The sequence below is a fragment of the Pelophylax lessonae genome (genome assembly GCF_965119305.1).
Source record: "Pelophylax lessonae genome assembly, chromosome: 9".
Taxonomy (NCBI): Eukaryota; Metazoa; Chordata; class Amphibia; order Anura; family Ranidae; genus Pelophylax; species Pelophylax lessonae.
This window is the reverse complement of record NC_138776.1, coordinates 117,294,874-117,312,682: the sequence shown is the minus strand read 5'-3', so window position 1 is coordinate 117,312,682 and position 17,809 is coordinate 117,294,874. Positions and strand designations below refer to the sequence as shown.

General features: G+C 37.2%; 1 protein-coding gene across 4 annotated transcripts in view; it reads right to left on the bottom strand.

Annotated features, from left to right (window-relative positions):
• Positions 1–17,809, bottom strand: part of PRKG1 (protein kinase cGMP-dependent 1) — a 1,462,571-nt gene that overhangs the window by 771,607 nt on the left and 673,155 nt on the right. For all 4 annotated transcript variants that reach the window (XM_082269170.1, XM_082269171.1, XM_082269168.1 and 1 more), the window contains exon 3: positions 8,520–8,633. In XM_082269170.1, coding sequence (XP_082125296.1) covers positions 8,520–8,633 — 114 coding nt within the window. The remainder of the gene's footprint in view (positions 1–8,519; positions 8,634–17,809) is intronic.

Genomic DNA, 17,809 nt, shown 5'->3' with positions numbered 1-17,809 from the left:
GCCCAGGGGCCCACTAAACCTTGTGCCAGTGAAATGAGCCATTTGTTCTTCTAGGGTAATATATACAACTGTGTCCATTTTATATGGAATTTATAGAAGAGTGAACAGAGAAGTGTTGTGCAGCAATGCAAGGAAAGCAATAATAATTCAGTCTTTGTTAGATTATTTACCCTAAAGCTAGTCATAAATTTTAGTGAATGTTCAGACATGGCTGCACAATGTGACTGACGGATAATGTCTTTTGGCTTAGCTTTTGCCCTAAACAAGAAAACCCAGGAGAAAGGGGGGGGGGTGCATATTTATATTTCAGAGCACCTCTAGATTTGTGTCAGTCATGGTATGGTCTGGAAAATCTCACATGCAGGTACCTAGAGCAGTGGCAAACCTGAAGGCGTGCAGCCTGCACTGGGTGTCGATGTTCAGGGGGTGCTGCGGGGCAACCAGCAAACATTCTCATCTTTTTTCTGTATGTATTTGGCAGTGCTGCAGTGTCTATCGTATTTTCACTGCAGAGCTTCTTCTGGACATTTGATAGTGGGAGTTTAAAGTGAAGTAAGACTTCTTTTCAGCTCCAGTCCTATGACTCACCCTATGGCCAGATGGCGGTTCCTGCTGGGAATTGGAGTCTGGGAGGGCAGGGGGTCTGAAGTGAAGCAGGTTTATACTGGGAGGGCTTGTACTTTGAGAGGGGTTTTATACAGCAAGGGTGAGCTAAGAGGGGAACTGTACTTGAGCGAAGTATGTACTGAGGGTTAAACTGGGAAGTCTGTGCTAAGAGGGGATTTCAGGGCTGTGGGGGAAATCTGTACTGGGGCAGAATTAGAGCTGCTGGGGAGATCTGTACTGTAGAAGATAAGGGGTTTGGAGGGGTTTATTCCTGGAGGAAGGGGGCATTTTTTTATTGTATTTTTTGCCATGCACTCTCTATGTTGCAAACTCTTTAGCCTTGCGCTTTCTGTGTTATGTAATTCTGAGCCCTGAACTCTCTGCTCTATATCCTCCTGAGACCTTTATTCTCTACTGTATGCTCTCCTTAGCCCTACACAATTTGCATTGTACACTCCTGAGTTCTGCACTCTCTGTGTTAAGGCTCGAAAATCGGGTGAACATTTTCATCCGAGGAACAATCATACGATTTTATGATAATGTGTACACAACTTATAACAGACGATTCTGACTTTCCGTACAAAAATTTCCAAAGAGACAAACTCCAAAATGATTCTCGTACGGGAACAGAACTAACAATTTTTGTTAAATGTGTGTCGTTTTCATATGATTTTCGTACGAGAAAAATCACGAACAAAAGACTGCACATGATCAGAAAAAAAAAATGAACAACAAAAAGAAAAGCCTTTGTCGTACAAGCATTTTCTTACATTATTTCTTTCCTCAGTTCCAACTTGCAGTGAAACAACAAGGAAAATCATATGATCCTTTGCCCAATTTTCTTATAGTGTGTAGCCCACTTTATACAATCCTATTTTGTGGCATTCGGTGTGGCTTAGGACTTATTACAAGTTTGGTTTATACCTTTCCTATAAAGAGGCAGTTGGTGAGAGTGAAAAAAAACCCGTAAAGTAAACTTGTCAGATACTTTTATCCTTTAAAAGTAAATGCCTTGCCTAATATCAGAGAATACAATATGTCTGGCATTACCTTTATTTTGCCAAAAATCCTCATCTATGTTCCTCCTCTAAACTAAGTTCACTTTGTTGCAAGTTCCTAACTTTCCTGACTTCTGGGCTAGGCCTCTATTTTCTGTGAGCAACCTGAGTCAGTGACTAATGAAACTGATTTTCGTTGGACAAGGGAATGACAGGTGGCAGAGAAAATAAATGTCACAAATTTTCAGTGAGACTTTAAAGCGTGTAATGTATGAAACGCATGCTAGATCTAATGAAACATTTACATGAGCTCTTTAACCACTTCCATACCGGGCCATTTCTGGCACTCTGCTCCTACAAGAAAAAATCATCATTTTTTTTGCTACAAAATTACTCAGAGCACCCAAACGTTATATCATATATTTTAGCAGAGACCCTAGGGAATAAAATGGCGGTCTTTGCAACTTTTTATGTCCCACATAAGTATTTGCACAGAAAGTTTTCAAACGCTTAAAAAAAAAAAAAAAAAAACAGATATATGAATTAAATTTAGCCCATTTTTTTTGTATAATGTGAAAGATGATGTTACACTGAGTAAATAGATACCTAACAGGTCACGCTTTAAAATTGCGCACACTCGTGGAATGATGCCAAACTTCGGTACTTAAAAATCTCTATAGGCAACGCTTTAAACATTTTTACAGGTTACCAGTTTAGAGTTACAGTGGAGGTCTTGGGCTAAAATTGTTGCTCTCGCTCTAACATTCATGGGGATACCTCACATGTATGGATTGAACGTTTGTACATATACATTTGCTTCTGCATGTGAACACGCGGGGACAAGGGCACTTTAAAAAATTTTTTATTGTTTATTTTATTTTTATTTTTTATTTTTACACTTTCCCTTCAATTTTTTTGATCACTTTTATTCCTCTTACAAGGAATGTAAACATCCCTTGTAATAGGAATAGTGCTTGACAAGTCCTCTTTATGGGGAGATCTGGGGTCAATAAGACCTCAGATCTCTCCTACAGGCTGGAAAGCCTGAAATAAAAAAAATTAAAAAAACGATCTCGGCTATTTAGCCGAGATCACGGCAGTATTGACAACTGCCAGGCTGGGCGTGACATCATCACCTCGCGCCCGGACCCCTGAGAGTCATAGAGACTGCCAGGGACCATGTGTTCCTTGGCAGTCCCTATGGTGTACTTCCACCATGCAGCCGATTTCTACTCCAGTTTGCTGATTGCAAGGGCGAGCCGGTAGAAGCACCAGGGGGCTCCTGTAAGAACAATCAAGCAGCTGAACAGCCACTATGATTGTTCTTATGGGGAAGGGAATCCCGGCTGAAAAAAATTATATCTGAATGATGCCTGCAGCTGCAGGCATCATTCAGATATCCCAACTTAAAGTCCTGGACATCATGATGTCCGTCGGTAAGGAAGTAGTTAAAAAAAAGTCCTTACACGTACACTATGGTTAGCAATAATACTGACACTTTAATGTCTCTGCATGACTTCTACAACATACTGTAACCATAAAAATGATTAATGCCAGAAACTTTAGGAGTGAATGAGTCAATTTTTTTTCTTTCTGAAATTTGTCAAAGGTTTATAAAACATATAAGTTAAAACAATAGACAGATGAGCACCAACTGTATATACAGTACTGACTCCAAAAAGTCTATAGCTATAAATCTGGGCCACACACCTGGACCACATAGAAATATAAACAGCTTTGAATAAAGTCAATGTTATAAGGATATGAAAGAAACCACGTAAGTAGGTCTACAAACATTATTCTTTTTCAATGTAACAGATGGAATGCAGCTTTAAGCAAGGTGAAATGAACAAAAGAGCCTTTTAAAGACAGTTTAGAATTATATAAGCTTTTAGAGAGTGTGAGAGAGAAGAGACAGAGAGAAAACAGCCAGTGGCTTCAAAAACCTGGGCAAATATTAGGAAAATGTTACAACTTAATTTAATATTTTCTGTATCCTGTATAAGTCTACAATAGGCTAAAGATATATGTATTAAGATATATGTATATATCTTATAAGGATTACAAATAACTAACAATGAATACAGATGATCCCAATATCTAGTGTATTTACTAGTACTTAACCCAAAAACGTAATCTAATATATTGCAGTGAACCAATCAGTAGATGTGGTGGCTGCATTCGTTTTTGCTTTTTAGGCTTTTACTTTTCACTTTTACTGCACCTTGTGTTTCAGCCAATAACACACTTTCTGTCCTAGGGTGTCTGCATTTTGGATGAAGTAGTAAAGCAGACACCTTTGGACAGCAGCATTGTCAGTATGGGGAGAGGGCAGTGTTAGGGAGTTAGCAAATTAAGAGTGACTTCACTAACAAATTTAAACTAATCTCCAGCTAACACTATGTAAGCAGTTACAGCAAACATGTTTTTTTTTTTTCCGTTTGGGATAAAGGTTTTACATAAATGATTAAAATCTGACCATTGTAAGCGCCCCCATTAGTGTTAAATTGCTTTTCTCAACCCTCCATTTGCTACTTTGTTTGGACAGCTTGTTCAGTTAAAGTAAGTTGAAAAATAACAAACTTACTGGTTAGATCACCAGGTTAAAATTAAAGAAAAAAGCCGAAGGCCCCTTTCACACTATCCGTCCGTTGGACGGATTCCGTTTCGAGCCGCCGATCCCCCGCTGAGCAGCAGGAGGACAGCTGTGTCTCCGCGCTGTGTGCGGAGACACAGCTGTCAGTTCCCCATGCATCTCTATGGTGGAAATCGGATGGGAACGGACCGTTGGTCCGTTCTCATCCGATCCAATCCGATCCGATCCACAGGACGGATGGAAAATAGGGTTTCCATCCGTCCAGATTTGACGGATCGGATCGGGTCGGATATCAGCGGACATGTCTCCGCTGCCATCCGATGCCCCATAGGAATGCATGGGGGGACCGTTCAGATCCGCCAAAAAAACGGACAGGAGGATCTGAACGGTCCGCCTGTGTGAAAGGGGCCTAAAAAAGAAAACTAATGTGGCCACTAAGAATTGATTAGCTAATACTGTAAATGTTTGTTTTTGGGTTTAGTACTGCTTTAAAAGAATTTATTTAGATCATCAAACATTAATTGTAATTTTTTTTTTTGAAATAACAAAATGTTATACTTTCCTGCTCTGTTCAATAAAATTGCACAGAGCCGCCTCGATCCTCCAGTTCTGGGGTCCCCTACCAGCTCTCTTGGCTCATCCTCTTGTTGGTGTGCTACTATAAGAAGCCATTAAATATGGTGGCATACCTGGGGGCTCAATCCAGAGCTGCACTGCCTGCGTCCATAAACACAGACAGTGCGGCTTGACCCCGCCACCAACTCCTTCATCACAGGATTTGACTGACAGCAGTGGGAGTCAGTGGCTCCCACTCCCTCGGCAAAGCCTGTGGGAAGGGGGAAAGCTGCTACAAATGGGCACAATGCTGGATCGAGTGAGGACTCAGGAAAGTATAAAGGGAACGAGGGGTGGGGGGGGCATATTAGTACCTAAACATTTTTTTACCTTAATCTATGGAATGTATCATGGTAAAAGTGTCTAGGCTTTAGAACCACTTTAAATCCACAAATCCAAGAGTTAACTTAAAAAGTACAAAATGGACCCATCAGGACAACTGGCAATTCAGTCAAAGCTGTGAAAGAAATATAAGAGCTTGTGTATATGTTGTTGCTCACCTGTTTTTGATGTGCATTTGAAACGCACATCAGAGGTCAGCAGAATTCAATTTACTCTAATAATAATATAGATGACATTTCTGCAACTGTGTTAGACTTGCTCTGAATTGCATTTTTCTGAATGCAGCATGTCATTTTTAAAAAGCAGTCAAAGCAAACCATTTTTGCATTCAAACGCATTTGTTTAAACAGCATTGAGTGGAATGCAGCACTGCAATGGCATGTAAATAGTAATTATAGAAAAATGTTTGATAAGTTTTACACGATTCTGTATTTTTAAAAGATTATTCAAAAATGGTTTAAGCTCACTTATCTCCAGGACTTAGCGCTAGACAGAGAGTTGACAGTTAACACAGATACTGGCTGATGTGAATCTGACATCTTCCCTGAAATGGTTTGTCTGTTTATTAAAAGTAGGAACACCCTTTCCAATGCATTATCCAAAAATTTAAAAATATATCTAACTTATGTGTACTCAAAATAGCAAAACAATTTGCTCAGATAACTGAAACAGGAGTATTTACCCAGATTTTCATTAGAGGTATACATTATCAGCATTTCCCATAAATGTCTATAAAGTAGACCAAAGAGACAAATGGAGTTGCCATTGCTTACATCTTTCTGAAAATGCAAGTTGTTTGGCTGTCATACTGACCCAATGGCTTGGATACCGAGCAAATAACCTAGAACAAGTATTCAGATCAGGTACCCTGGCTTCACACAGTTCATACCGTATTTTCCGGCGTATAAGACGACTGGGCGTATAAGACGACCCCCCCCCATTACATGATCTACCGGTAATACTTATACTTAGGTTACCTTGGAGATATTATACTCGGCGTATAAGACGACCTCCCATTTTTGGGGGATTTTTTTGAGGTTCAAAAGTAGTCTTATATGCCAGAAAATACAGTAATTGTTTGGCTTGGTGACTCAAAGTACAGAAGCCAAAGACAGCCTGGCATTTAATGTGGTGGCATTGGCAGTATGTATGCTTCTTGTGATATAGGATTATGTTAATATTTTAAGTGGCTAAAAGACAATTGATTAGAAAGAGCTTGTTCCTAGAATCTCTAAAAGAACTTAAAACCTGTGAAAGAACTTTAGCCTGTGCCCAGACTATATATACATATATATATATATATATATATATATATATTAAAAAACGTATACACTCTAAACAAAGCCTGCTGTCAGCTGATGTCACAGAGCTGGTCCAGGCTCTGAAAAGATTCTGACCATATGTTCGGGATTCACCCAGATTCCTGGACTGGCAGCTGGCTTAGTCTCTCAGCAAGCCACTGAGAGACTGAGCCAGTGCTCCCACCCCTTCCACAGCCCAGTGTTCCAGTGAGCGCTGGAGGGGCAGAGAACGGGTGAATGAGTCACCAGCCAGCTCTCTGCAGCCTGACAACTGAGAGCTGAGTAATCAGAGGTGTTTGATCACTCAGTTCTCAACCTTAGAGCTGTCGAAAAAAATCAGCCTCATGCTGCATCCACCTAGGTAAGGATATACATATATACGTATTTTTTTTTTTATTTAAGCGCAAACTTTTTAGCAATGGTCAGCACACAAGATACAGTTCCTTGTTATTCATATTAAGTCCAGTACTTTCCTAAACTGAATAGTGAGCCTACATGCAGTGTTTCAAGTGTAATTTTTTTTTCCAAAACCAAACAAAACTAATGAAAGGAAAAATAAAAACAAAATCTCATACAAACTCTAAAATACTTTAACACCTGACTTTTTTGTAGGTGCATCAGGCCCAGAAAACAATAAGCATACTAGACAACCTAAACTGACTGCACGATGGGAAGAAATTAAAACATCATGCAGAGCAATTCCTGTGGACAATCTAGTCAATGTTGTTCATGCAGTAGTTTGCCAAAATAAAGTGTGTGGATCCTAATGGTGACCACTTTGAGTATCTAATGGGATTGCATAGTTCGAACATGACTTACAACTACCCTTTGATGTTTATAAAAATCTAGTAATAACATGTTTATGCACATACAGTATTTTTCATGTTTAAGTGTGTATATATTTTTGGGCCCCTCTGTATTTATTTCTTTCATCTAAGGTCACCTAACCAGAGTCAAGTAAAAGTGCACTGTTCCAACCATCCAAGTGCTCCCCTAATATGCTGGAGATGGATGCTGACTTGAAGTCCATCACTCCTCCACCCATTGCTTAAAATAATCCAAAAGAAAAGCTGCACACTGATCATGTCTTCACAGGCAAAAATGTAATCAGTTGTCAATCTTCAGCATATATCCCACCCACAGGACAACCACTTTGACATGTTTCACTGAATAGGCCTAATTATAGAGCGTCAGGGATTTTTTTCAGTGGGAACATGGGGGAACGCAGTTCCGCCACCTCCAGCCCTGAATATATGTAACGGCAAGGGGTGCTGTGGTATGCTGAAGGGTCCATTGATGCTGCCTTCTGGGGAATATATTGTTGCTGGGGGAGGGGGGTATATTGTTGCTGGGGTTGTCTTGTGTTGCTGGGAGGTACTGTTAAGAGAGGGGTCTATTGTTGCTGGCTGCCAGAGGGTCTATTAATGCTGATTGTTCTACAGTTGGCTGGCTGGTAGGGGTCTATTGTTGCTCAGGGGATCTGTTGTTGCTTAGGAGGGTTATTGTTGCTGCTTGCTGGAGATCTATTTTACTGCATTATCATTAACAAATTCCATACAAATTACTTAACACCACAAAATTATACCTTATACTGTTTTCTCTAAAAAAGGTGGCACTGGCAGGTGGGTAGGGGATGGGACCAAAGGACAGAACTTGGAGATGGGAAGGGGGAAGAGACAATATTGACTTGGAAGAGAGGAGTACCTATACCTATTTTCTGAAAAAAAAAAACCCTGTAGAGTGTCATGTGCTGAAGCCTGTTGGCTGATTAAAATGTTGCCTGTTAAGACATTATTGGTGTGTGGCTTTTCTTTTGTATTATACTGAAACTTGTATCTAGGGTGTTTCACTTTATCTAAATTGCTGATTATACTTTATGCTTATTCATCTAAATCAGTATGTGCCTGAACCCATTTGAAACTAATGGATTAAAAAATTAAAACAATAAATCTTGTTTAGAACAATGAAACAAATTCTTCCCTATAATTTGGAACAAATACAAAATAAACAATGCAATGGGGAGATCATACTGTGTGAATAAGGAGGATGGGATAGGCTTACTTTTGACGGTTGCTGTGCGGGTGCAGTTGTACAATATTGCAAGCTCTCCAAATACTTTGCCTGGTCCCATGGTGCATAGCTTCACACTTTCTTTTGTAACTTCTACTTTGCCATCTGCAAAAATAAAAAAGCAAAAACATTAGCATCATCAAAAGTACAAACTCAATTTTTCTAATTAACCCTGAAATAAAAAAAATGTGATATAGCAATTTAAATATTATTTAAAAGGATAAAAAATAAATATTTTGGCAGTTGAGACATAACATTACAATAATATATTTTGTGTATAAAACGAGACTAAATCCTGTAATGACAAGAGTGACCAGTGGCGCACAACATCAATCCTCGTGATTCAAAGTGAATAAAGTGATATTTACGAAGTCCATGCAAAGTTCATATATGTTTGAATTAATCAATATTCAATTGATGACAATCCTGGTGTAGTGCCAATCACCACATCATGTGAGAAAGCGACACCGCTCCCTCTAGGTAATAGACTCACCAAAGGGAGCCATGTCACTTTCTTACGTGGGGTGGTGATTGGCACTACACCAGGATTGTCATCAATTGAATATTGATTCATTCAATCATATATGAACTGTGCATGGACTTTGTGAATATCACTTTATTCACTTTGAATCACGGGGATTTATGTTGTGTGCCACTGGTCACTCTCATTTGCACACATATCATGGAACATAAAAAATTGCAATTACCATTGTATAATGAACTTTAGGCAATATTCTAGCTAAAAATGAGGATTTTTTTTTCTTGCTTTTTTTTTTTAATACTCTATTTAGAACAACTTATTAAAAACTTCACATATTAATAAGCCTTAATATACAACAGATCAAAACAAGAACTATAAATATACACTATATAATCTAAATGTCAAATACAGCATACACATTTACAATTCACCCATATGTACCTGGCGCACCTGCTCGGCACATGGCTCTAAAGAAAGCAATAAACGGCTATTACGTTTCTGCTTAATAACAGTATGTATACACTTACTTGCCACTTTATAAGGCACACCTGTTCAACTGCTTGGTAACACAAAAAAAAAAGAAAAATGCAGAAAAAATGAAAAAAAAAAAAAATTAAACAAATTGCTCCAGAGGGGAAATAGGTAATACAGAATAAATTGTGACAGTAAAGTAAACTATATTCAATCCACATAGTCACAAAAAACACAGGGTACATTTAGGAAATGGCACTGTACCAGATAAAGCTGTATACAGTATGTTGAATAAAACTGGCCTAGGTATTTGTTCGAAAACACAGCTAAATTCAATACACTGCTTTGTGAATTATTTTTTGTATGTCTCTTTGGATTAAATAAAGTTTACACTTATATGAAGAATGTTTGTATGCTTACTGCTTTTCTCTGTTTTGGCAGACTTTTTTTCACCTAGCTACAGACTCAAATTGTGTTTGAGGGATTCTGAAGTGTCTTTAGGGCCTACAGGGAAATGAGTGTCTTCTTCAGCTCCTTCCAGGAGGCAACAGAAGATGTTCAGCCTCAAACAACCAGAGAAGCAGCTTCACAGTTTACAAAAGCAGACTTTCTACTTCCAAACACTTCACATTCACTCACCTCTTACTGCATCATTTTCTTTACAATTACATTTTTAGTTATAGGAACTGTTTTTTTTATAAATTCTTTCCTGCCTGTATGTATACAGTATATTCACAAACACTATAGAAGTATACAAAAGACAATATCAACCTAACATCTTCCACTATAGGTCAGTACAATTTCAACTCTCTGATATATTTGATTGTCCATGGCATTAGGTAATTCATGTGACCTATGTATAACTGCTGCTAAGGATACATTTTTGAACCTATATGGAGTCATAACACTGGCAGTTATTTGTAAGCATTAAAATTGTCCTCCTTGGACACACACATCATATGAATAAGGAGCATATAATGCCCCAGAAGCACTGTTAAATCTGAGATAAAACATAATTTTGTTATAATTTGTCACATTAAATATGGCACATCTCCTGGCATTCTCCCTTAGTTCATCATTAAAATCAAGTTTAGCATCACCAGCATAGCTAATTGGCATTTTAAACAAGTAAAACAGAAGATACTCAAACAACTAGAGCAGCAACAGCCCAAGAGTGCCTTTGCAGGACTTTTGTGCTACTTTCTTAAAGGCACCCCCTGACTTTGCAAAACTAAAATCTTAAAAAGTTTTACCTTGTATAAAATGTAACTTAAGGGGAACTCTGCTATTTCATTGTTACCTGTGTAATATATATCTATATATATATATATATATATATATATATATATATATATATATATATATATGATAAATTATTCTGCATTAAACCATCAAACCAACTCTTCAAGAAGCAATATAGCTGTAATAATCTTTGTGGCAATTTGTAACAGAAAAGGCATATTGCAGTCAAAATGCAATATTCGAGGACAGAGGTTTTAATAAATGACATTGAACAAAATTACAATGTTTAAAAAAGCTGGTTGCACATGTAGGAATATGATTATTTGAAAATGGATGATAAGACAACCAAATGATGTATATTTCCACTTTTCCCTACAGGTAAGACAATCCCCCTGTTATCTTATGTAACACAGTATTGTGCAAACATATCTACAATCAGATCTTCTGTTTTACCAGACATACTAGGAAATAGGACAAAAAAATTAACCTGTCGGATCATTGTCAATGCTGAAGCTGTAGCTGATGATTATTTGCAATACAATGACTTACAACAAAACAACCTGTCTGTCATTGGGAGCCTCAAAGAATATTAAAACCCAGAAACAAAAGTTAAAAAATTCCACAGGTCACCAGTCCCCAGATGAGATGCCTTGTTTTTTTTTGTTTTTTTTTTTCCAGACGTTTTCTTTTATGTTACCTGGATTCTTACCTAATAATGTAAAAAACACACTTCCTGTCCCTGGGTGACTACACTCACTCCTTCACTGTATTTCTCCAGAGAGCTATCCAAGCTGAACATCAAACATATTGTTTTATTGCTTTTGTTTATGTTTATTACATTGAGAAGAGGGCTTTATGGGATTTGTCATTTTAACAATTAAAGTGGTTCTAAAGGCAGAAGCTTTTTTATTTTTATTTTAATGCATTCTATGCATTAAGATTAAAAAACCTTCCCCCCTCCCAAAATATATGAGTGGCAAGAGGATCCCCCATCGAAACGCGTAAGCCACACCAGGTTTTGAGGACGCCATCACGCTATCCAGCAGTAGAGAAGTGTTCTGGAAGCGAGCGGTTACCATTTCCAACATGCTTGTACACATCCTATGTTTGTGAGTATATTGTATGCTACCCTTCTTTGATTTTAATAAACTTTTTAGTGGTAATGCACAAGGTCGGTGCCCCCTTCTCTTGTCATTTTCCCCCCCAAATACTTACCTGAGATCATCTCAATCTAGCTATGTTACACAAGAGACTCAGCAGTCTGGGACTTTCCCTCCTTACTGGTTGAGACAGCAGCTGGAGCCATCAGCTCATCAAAGTCAGTAGGCAAATGAGGAGAAACGGGGGCAGGGTCGGGCCGTGGCTTTGTGTCTGAATGGACACACAGAGCAGATGTTCGGGTGCCCCCATAGCAAGCTGTTTGCTGTGGGGGCACTTGGCAGAAAGGGAGCGGCCAGGAGTGCCGTCAAGGGACCCGAGAAGAGGAGGATCTGCTCTGTGCAAAACCACTTCACAGAGCAGGTAACTATAATATGTTTTTTATTTTCACACATTTTAAACAAGACTTTAGTATCACTTTAAGATAACATTTTTTTTTGTGGTTCCAATTCATCTCATATGAAGTCAGGAAGTGACAATGATATTGCTTTTCTGGCAAGATTTTTCCACATCTAAGCACTGGTAAGTTGCAATATTGTCCTTTTTGTTCTTGAGTTCAGACAGACAATAAGAAAACCTTATTTTTTTATTGAGTATTGTGGGTTTGGATATATTATTTCTTACATTATATTCACAAATTTCTGTACTAATTATTGGAAACAACAAACTGTGAAGAAATATATCTATGGGATTAATTATCTAAATGCCAGCATTATATGACTTCTATGCTTACAGTATGAATCTAGTTCAGCCATTTAGCATGAAGCAAATTGTATGAAGCAAAGGGTTGGGTTACCCTTAAATGGCACATGTCAAAGGGGTGGAAATTGCAGCAGCAGCCTGTGGATTTTCAGTTTTCATTCCTGACTGGTTTCAGACTAAAATGTGAAGAGCCATAAAGGGGATTGCTAACAAATTTTCAAATGAGCCCAATCAAATATTGCTACACCCAGCACACATGTATATATGTCAAATGCTAAGTACAACACAGTTGCTAGGCTAAAGAATTTTAGGGACTTGCAAAGAAAAACTGCATAGTTGAAGCAGATTAAGCACAAATGTCTATAATTTTCACTGACTACCTCTTTTAGATTTAAGCCTTAAAGATACGGTATGGCAGTTATTTTCAACAGGGCAAATAACTTTGACCTATAGTCATTATTTAATTCCCATCCATTTCTCTATTCTGTTTGAACTTAATCTCCACCAAGAGTAAGTCAGGTTCTGTCTGGCTGATAATACCACACACATGGTTATCAAGAAGGATATGACATGAAAATAAGGAAAGTAAGTGCAAGCAATAAAAAAATCTTCTAGCAGAATCAGAGAACAAAATATTCTTTTAAAGCTCACTGTTTTGGATCAGGGGGCATAACAATAGAAGAAAAACATGTAACAATATAAATGAGCTTTTATCGATTTTTTTTTTAAACAACCAATAGCAACAATAGCAGACAATGAATAAATATATGGTGGTTAATTGGTTAGCACTCTTTCCCTGTAATATTGCTATTTTATCCTCAGTTTGATTCCCAGCAAGGACACTAAATGTGTACGTGTGTGTGTGTGTGTGTGTGTGTGTGTGTGTGTGTGTGTGTGTGTGTGTGTGTGTGTTAAATAAAACTAAAAATTCAATTTTGGTGTGCAGAATCTAAAAATTAAGAATTTTCTATATAGGAAGCAAACATGCCTTTTTGGAGACATAGGCAAAAAGTAAATGTAAAATGCCTTTGCTTAAACAAGGAAGGTACATGTAATTGCGTTGATGTGTATCCGGAGTGAGTAAAATGAAGAGATCCTAATAAGATGCCCTGACAGCAGTCATAACCCTCCAAAACTGGCAATACATGGATCTAAATTTGGCCAGTTCAGCAGGAACTGGATGAATTTCTATGCATGTATGGATGTTCACGTGCATGAGAAGTTGATCGAAGGAGACATGGTGCTTACCTTCTCTGGGCAGAATTATATCCGCTGGATATGTGGAATTTATACAATATGAAAAAATTGTTTTACATTGAAGTAACATATTTTCCTGTAAAGGAAAATACAAGTGTAGAAACCTAAGTACACATTTTAAAGGATACAGATCTAGTCTTTCTCTGTCAAAAACACTAAAAGTAGTGCTTTAAATATAACAAAAGATTCTGTAGTATTTAAAAAGGGGGAGCAATGTAAAAAAGCAGTCATAAAAACAGTGGTAACTGAGTAAAAAAAAAAAAAAAAAGTATGCTTAGCCTGTTATAGTAGCACAAACCTACAGTAGATCACACATAACTCAACATGCATCAACCAACACAATGGATCATGCTTTACTGTTTTAGGATTGTATAGGATTGTGTATATGGAGGTTTTCTTTTTTTTTTCCTCCTGTATTGGCTGAACTAGATGGACTTGCGTCTCTTTTTTAAACCCGACTAGCTTTTTAACTATGTAATCCAAAGTCTCTCACAGCATTCAATTTCTGCCACTAAAATTTCTCAGTCTTCTGGGTTGTTGAATTATAGCTAGTGTAATTCAACCTATTTTCTCTGAGGTTGTCATAAATGTGTGCCCTGGGGAGTCATCATAGCTCAGCCTGGGCTCAGAGTATTAATGCACCAGGTGGCACTCATACATCATTGTGTTAGCACAGTTCAGTGCAGGTGTACCTACCACTCACCAGTGCTGGATGGTAAGAGAAAGGGCTGGTGACATCATTGGACAGGCCAGAAGACCATTGAAAAAAAAGGTATGGATGCGTACAGAAAGTATATATAGATTTTTTTTTGTTGTGCAGGGGGGGGGGGGATATTTTTTTTAGCAGATTCTCACTTTAAATAGTTAATGTATAGATCAACAAGAAATTTTACTTAGAAGTGAAAGATAAATAGGAATCTAAAGTCCAACATATTTAAAGATATAGGAAACTGTGCTGGTACTACTGACAGTGAAAACTGATGACAAGAAAATAAATTTCACTTTGAAATATAGATATCAGTAGCTTCATTGCTCACTTACAACTATAAAGTTTGATTTGTCTTGTAGTGGAGTCATATACAAAGTCAAAACAGAACTAGGTTTGGGACATTATGACACTACTATCTATTAATATATTATTTCAACCTAAAGACGTGACTCTGCTTTAAGGGTAAAACATATATTTAATGTTGTTATATTTACAGAATTACAAGCAATAATAGTCAGTAGAAGATGGTCCCTTTATTGGTTTCATGCCTCTCTGTAACTTCATTAAGCAGAAAATCAAAGATTCCCCAAAACTTTACACATTTCTTTAAGAACCTGCCTTGGTCAGCATGAATAAGCAAGCATTCTTTGAAGTATTTTAAAAGAAAGTCAGAGCATGAACAGTAATTGAAGTTGCAAACTTTAGACAACAACCATTAGTGGAACTAGCTGAAGTGCTTGTACTGTACAAAAAGTTCTATGGCTTAGCTGCACTATATATGTCATATCAATATAGTATTTTTAAAGTTATCATCATTATCATCATCTAAAATGGTATATTCAGAAACTTGCAGACATTAAAAATAGTGAGCTTAAACATGTTGAAAGAAAGTGTGCAATGATTAAAGGGAACCACAAGACTTTCAACAGCTATAGGAATACCAGAGGATAAAGAAGGAGAAATGAAATGCTTTTAGGTAAGCAAGGCACATAGAGGCAAATGTTAGAGCTTTTGGGTTATGACATAAAGTAAATCGGGAGATAATGGAGAACAGTCTTTCAAAAAGTACAAAAAATTGTGAATGTCTTGACTGGAATAATATTCCAGTTGATAATCTGGGGGCTGATCTGGGGTGCAGGCTATATGACAATGGAGGAAAAGAGCAGTAATGCATTTTATTTAGCCCTTTTAGTGTTTGGCAGATGGTTTGACATCTTGAATTTATTAAACGAGGCCTCATAACAAAACCTGTTTTTAAACTGCATGCCAGAATTATTTCTTTATATTGACTCATCAAGCTACTGAATATTTCTGTAACCATGCGTTCAATTTTTCAGATAACAAAATCAGATTCTAGCACCCAGCAAACAATGTTTTAAGGGGAAATTACATTGATCTATTCTCAAAACTCAAAAAAGATATTCAACTATAAAAAACCCAAACTTCTTTCCCAACTTAGAACTAAGGACTAAATTTAGAAGCCATTATAACACAGAAACCCTCCCTTGCTAATCTGTGCCAAGTTACACGCATTAGAGTCCAACTTTATCAGGTTGATCTGACAGTGGTGGAAAAGTCAATACTGACTCTGCATCAGAAATTTTATGAGAAAGACAATAAAGCTCATATCATGTTAGCCCACATACTAAGGGCTGAGCGTGCATCTACAGTCATCCAAGCCAATATTATACACAAGGTGTTGACCACTTTAATCCTAACAAACCTGCTATTTCCCAAGAATACTATACCCAATTATATAATTTAGAGGACTCCCCCTCCAATAGTAAAGATTCTACTCTTACATCCTGCGATCAATTTATCTCACTGTGCACTTCCCAAACTATCTTGTTCTGATTTAAATTCCCTAAATATACCCATCTCAGTAGAGAAAATAGATTGGGGGATTAACCACTTAAGGACCAAGCTCATTTCTGACACATGTTGTTTACAAGTTAAAATCAGTATTTTTAGCTAGAAAATTACTTAGAACACCCAAACATTATATATATATATATATATATATATATATATATATATATATATATATATATATATATATATATATATATATATAATATATATATATATATATATATATATATTTTTTTTTTAAGCAAAGACCCTGGAGAACAAAATGGCGGTTCCTGCAATATTTTGTGTCACGCGGTATTTGCGCAGCAGTTTTTGGGAAAAAATACATTTCACTGCACTTAAAAAAAACTAAACAGTAAAGTTAGCCCTATTTTTTGTATATTGTGAAAGATGACATGCTGAGCAAATAGATACACGGGGATGGGAGACCCGGGCAGAACCGCTGAAGGCGGCCAGAGGGGGGGGGGACGTCCCCTCCTGCTCGCTGAAAGCCTTCTGAAAGCCGACCACTGGCTCTACCGCTGCAGCTACCGGGCAGCTTCAGGCATCATCCTGGTACAACCACTTATCGAAGCCAAGGTACAGGTACGTCAATTCGTGGGAATTGGTTAAGCAACTTTCCACAGGGAAAGCCAAGGGCTCTGATGGCCTTACATACTCATATTTCAAGATGTTTAAACATATCCTTCTTTATCATTTACACACCTTTTTTAATGGCTTTCTTGCATCTCAACCTATCCCATCATCTCTGCTCCATTGCCAAATCATTTTTATGCCAAAACCTGGGAAATCCACAGTCTTTGCACCAACTATTGACTCATTGCACTTCTGAATTCTGATGTAAAAATCAAAAAAGATACTTGTTGAGTGATTTTATCTTTTCCTCATTTAAGTAGGGTTTGTCTCAGCACATCCATCCTTCTTACAAAGGTCATCTCGTTCTCCACTTACAGTATGTATACTTCAATAATGGAAGTCATGTTCTAACATTTTTGTTCTCTTGGCTTTCAAGTGATACTGATATTAATGATAGGTGATTTATCTACCCATACTGTTTAGCTCGCTAACTAGAATTGTATCAATGTTCCTATGATGACTTCTGAACTCATATCACATGATGCAAGCTAATGACATGTTTGTAAGATTTTATTTTAATGCTGGTTGACTAAGATTCACTGTGACTTATTGTACATGTATCCTTTTCTTTGAAAATATTATTAAAAAACAAAGTTAAAAAAGTCACCTAAAATGGAATCTATTTCATTTTTACAAAGAATGCATGTTATGTATATAGTGATTATAAGATATCTGGCCTATTTATTTATTTAATATATATTATGTTATATTAGATGTGTAGTTAACTTCACTGTGTAGATGTTCAATCACATT